The following is a 3,865-nucleotide window of genomic DNA, read 5'->3' as shown; positions in this document are numbered from 1 at the left end:
GCACCCAAAACATCCTGTTTCCTCAGTTCTTAAGTGGTCTAAGGTTTTGTTTTGTTTTGTTTTTTGTGGTTTACTCATTTTCTGTCCTTTGCCAGCTCTGGACACACACCTAGCTCAGTGGAATGCAGCAGGGCTGAACCTGATCCTGGGTACCTCAAGGTATGGGGTGGGCTGAAGGGCCTGGCTCTCCCCCCCTTAGGCAACTGGGACTTGATTCACGGGTAGAGCTGGGATCTCAGTGCCCTCGGAAGGCTGCAGTACATGAGGCCCTGAAGATGCCCCAGCTGCAGCTCTCCCTGCCCCTATCAGACACCACGATCCTGTTCCTGTTATTGCTGGAGCTGCTTTCAGCAAACAGCTGCGGCTCAGACCAGGATGAGCGTGCCTGTCCCGAGCCCTTTGCACAATTCATGGCATCCCCAGCGCAGGGTTTCTCGGTCCAACAACAACACTAAAACAATGTAATGCAAGAAATCAGTGGGAGAGGCTTCAAAATTCCAGCAAAAACTCCGCTGTCCCTTCCTCAGCCCACGGAAAACGAAATCCACCCTTTGCAAAGGGATGGTCCTTGGGGTTGCATCTCCTGTCTGCGTTCTGGAGCAGTTCTGTGCTTGTTAGGGTTTGGAGATAGATGATCTCTGAGGTTCCTTCCAACCCAATCCATTCTCTGACTGTATGATAGCTGTTGTGGTGTCCCTGCCGCGCAGGGCCACGGAAAGGGATACAGACTGCTGCCCAAACTGAGTCCAGGACTTTGGGACAAGGGAGGACAAAAGGTAGCAGTGACACAGGGCAAAGCCAACCCTGTGGGATGAGTGCATGAGGCTGAGGTCGCAGTGGGGTGGAGCCTGAAGTCCATGCTGGCTCCATAGAACAGAACAAGAAGGAAGGAACCCACGGAGGTCATTGTCCAAGCCCCAGCTCCACACAGCACCACCCAAAATCAAACCCTGTGTCTCCTTGGGAGCCATGCTCACTGCCCTGGGGAGCACATTCTGTGCCACATCCCATAGACCAAGCTGCCCACAACCCCATCCAACCTGCTCCTCCAGGGATGGGTCCAAGCCTCACAAACAGCAGACCTCATCCCCGTCCCCTCTCCCCTGGAGGGATGCCATCAGCAGGTCCCCATCCCATTCTGCTCACAGGAGCATGGCCCTTCGCTCAGCCCTTACCTGCGAGGATGAAGACACCAACGAGGATGAGGAAGACGAGGAGATAGAGCCCCAGCACAGCATACTTGAGTGCTGCCAGGGAGCCCAGCCACCCACAGCGCCCGGCTGCCTTCATCCTGTGCCCGGCACCTGGGGACAGAATGGGTGTCACAGGGAGCACCCAGCCAGTGTGGGTCCATCATCTCCAGGAGCCAATCTGCCAACATCTCAGCTGTCACGATGCTTTCAGCAATGCAGCAGGTGGGGCTGGTCGGATCCTGCCTCCTCCCAGCACACCGGTGCACCCAACTGGATGCATCCAGCAGAAAGATTGAAATGGGTGAAACACGGTGGCCCCAAAGACAAACCCAATGGGGAGGAGACCACATTCATCCACGCCCATGAGCAATGCCTGCATCCAGCAGAGAACATTACTGTGGGGCTTGGGGAGCCAGCCCCATCCCATTCAATGGGCACTCTATGGGATTGAGACAGGGATATGAGGGACAAGGAGCTGGGCTGTCCCCTTCTCTTAGAGGTGTTCTCCAACCCTAACAATTCTATCATTCTGTGATCCCATTGCACCCAGGTCTTCCCCAGCATGGGCGGTGTGACCCTCCTGCCCAGGTTCAGGGGTCTCATGAAACCCTCCAGCCAGCGAAGGACAACGTTGGGTGCAGGGCTCAACATGGAGCAGTTTTATGGCAGAGGGAGGTTAGTGACCAGGCTCTGAGATGATGAACTGCTATGGCCCTGCTGGCTGACCCCAGGATCCCATGGGATCCCAGGTCTGAGGGCACCCGGAGCAGCGGAAGGTGCAAGGGCAGCTCTCACCTCCCAGCAGCTTCCCTCCCTGTAACATGCAGCTCATTACCCGCATACGGTTCCCATTTGCTGCTCGGGGCATGCTGTCACCGGCCAAACAGATGGAACTGAAGGTTTCATAATGAGCAAAGCTGCAATATTTTTCTGACATTAACACTTATATCAGGTCCTGGGAGGCTCCGAGAGGAGCTGGCCCCGAGCCCTGAACCACCCACTCCTCCCTGCTCACCACACGAGCAGCCCAGGGCTGTGCTCCGGCTCGTAACCAAGGGGAAAAGCAAATATTTCTCCCCTGCCCATCCCCGGGGGAGCTGAGCTGTGTGCTCTGCCCAGCCCTAGAAGAAGGTGGGGACTGAGAGCAGGGTTGATCCCCAGTCCCATTTAGAGGTCCCCGTGTTGCTACCCCAAAGTAGGGGAGCAGTGTTTGCATGCATCCCTTCTCATCCTCATGTTGGGATGAGCCCTGCCTTCTGCCAAAGCCTCACAGGCTCAGGGCTGACCTTGTCTCTGCCCAGGGAATCATCCCATACGGCTCTAGAACAAACACAACCCCCTGGATCCCACAAAAGTGGGTGGGGATGGGGTTCCCTGCAGCGAACTCTGTGCATAGGGAGAGCAAGGGAAGAGAGGTTTTGGCCCTGGAGACACAGGGGTTGTTGATCCAGCACATGGGGCAGCTCGCTGCTGCACAGCGCTACAGCCAGGGCTTGGCTGCAGAGAGCTCCAACCCTTCCAGCTCCTGCTCCGTGCCAGCACTGAGCTCTGCTGGGGTGGTCCACGTGCTGCGGGGTCAGGGGGAGCATTGCAGGGTGACATCGGGTATGGGTAGCAACACAGCATCTCAGCATGAACTGCCATGGGAAATGACCCACAGACCCAAAGCTGTGCCTATCCCAAGAGCTGGAGCACCATAGGAACACCATGGCTCTTCTCGTCTTGAGCCACCTGCACAGCGTGAGCATCCACACAGCAATTTGGCAGTGCCTGGATGCAGCCTGCCCGGGTTCCCCGTTACAGGCCTGCCCCACGTGTGTGAGCCTGGGAAGGCATCAGTGATATGAGCAATGTTCTGCCTCCTTTGGGAGAGATTGTTCCGTGGTACTTGATCTCGTGATGGAGACCAAGCCAGGACTGAGTGGAAGGAGCACTTTGTATGCCAGGAGAAAAGAAAAAGGGCATCCCTGGGCAAAAATACATGCATGAGAGCTGGAAGCTCAAACTTTCCCCCACTAAAAGAAGCGCCTCGAGCACAGCCCTGGTCAGCAGCAGAGCCCATTGTGATCCTACAGGAGCGCTCATCCCCACATCCTGAGACCAGAAAGGGCAGACAGAACAGCAGAGGAGGCACAGGGAGCTCTGTGCAGTGGGATTCCCTGAGCACTTCTCCCAAAGAACTGCAGTGGAAGGGGAGCTCCCTGCTCTGGATGGGTTCCTGCCCCCAAACGCAGCATGCAACACTCACCGTCCTCGCAGAGGTTCAGCTTGGAGAGGTTCCTGCCCTCGAAGGGCTCCTCGAAGATGGATCCGTTCTCCCTCTCGCTGAAGGTGTGCAGGTACATGGCCTTGTTCTCCATCCTCCCGCTGCCTGCGGGGCACGAGGGGAAGAGTGGGGGGCAGGAGCCGGGAGCATCGCATACGTGCATCCCAGCACCGCGGTTCCCACCCGGCAGCATCCCCAAGGGGAGCCAAACCAAACGGGGAGGAATGCTCGGCATGGAGGCACCGGAGGCTGCGGGCACACATCGATCCCCACACATTCCCCCGGGCTGTCCATCTTTCTGCTCCCCCGCCCCCCTCCCATTCCCGGGAAGTTCCCCACTCACCCACGCAGGACGGGATTCCCGTGACTCTCAACACCCCCAGCGCAGCGCGATGGCCGGGATAGG

The 3,865-nt window shown here is 57.5% G+C and overlaps 1 protein-coding gene across 1 annotated transcript in view; it reads right to left on the bottom strand.

The window, feature by feature from the left end:
* SCARA5 (scavenger receptor class A member 5) overlaps positions 1-3,859 on the bottom strand; it is a 19,656-nt gene extending 15,797 nt beyond the window's left edge. Inside the window, exons 1-3 of the mRNA XM_010708135.2 lie at positions 3,803-3,859; positions 3,442-3,564; positions 1,176-1,304 (exon numbers count right to left, since the gene is read on the bottom strand). Of these exons, the coding sequence (XP_010706437.1) occupies positions 1,176-1,304; positions 3,442-3,553 (241 nt within the window). The 5' untranslated portion in view covers positions 3,554-3,564; positions 3,803-3,859. The remainder of the gene's footprint in view (positions 1-1,175; positions 1,305-3,441; positions 3,565-3,802) is intronic.
* Between the last annotated feature and the right edge of the window lie 6 nt (positions 3,860-3,865).

Source organism: Meleagris gallopavo, chromosome 2 (genome assembly GCF_000146605.3).
Source record: "Meleagris gallopavo isolate NT-WF06-2002-E0010 breed Aviagen turkey brand Nicholas breeding stock chromosome 2, Turkey_5.1, whole genome shotgun sequence".
In the NCBI taxonomy this organism is placed as follows: Eukaryota; Metazoa; Chordata; class Aves; order Galliformes; family Phasianidae; genus Meleagris; species Meleagris gallopavo.
Note: the sequence above shows the minus strand (reverse complement) of the source record. Positions and strands in the feature narration are given on the sequence as shown.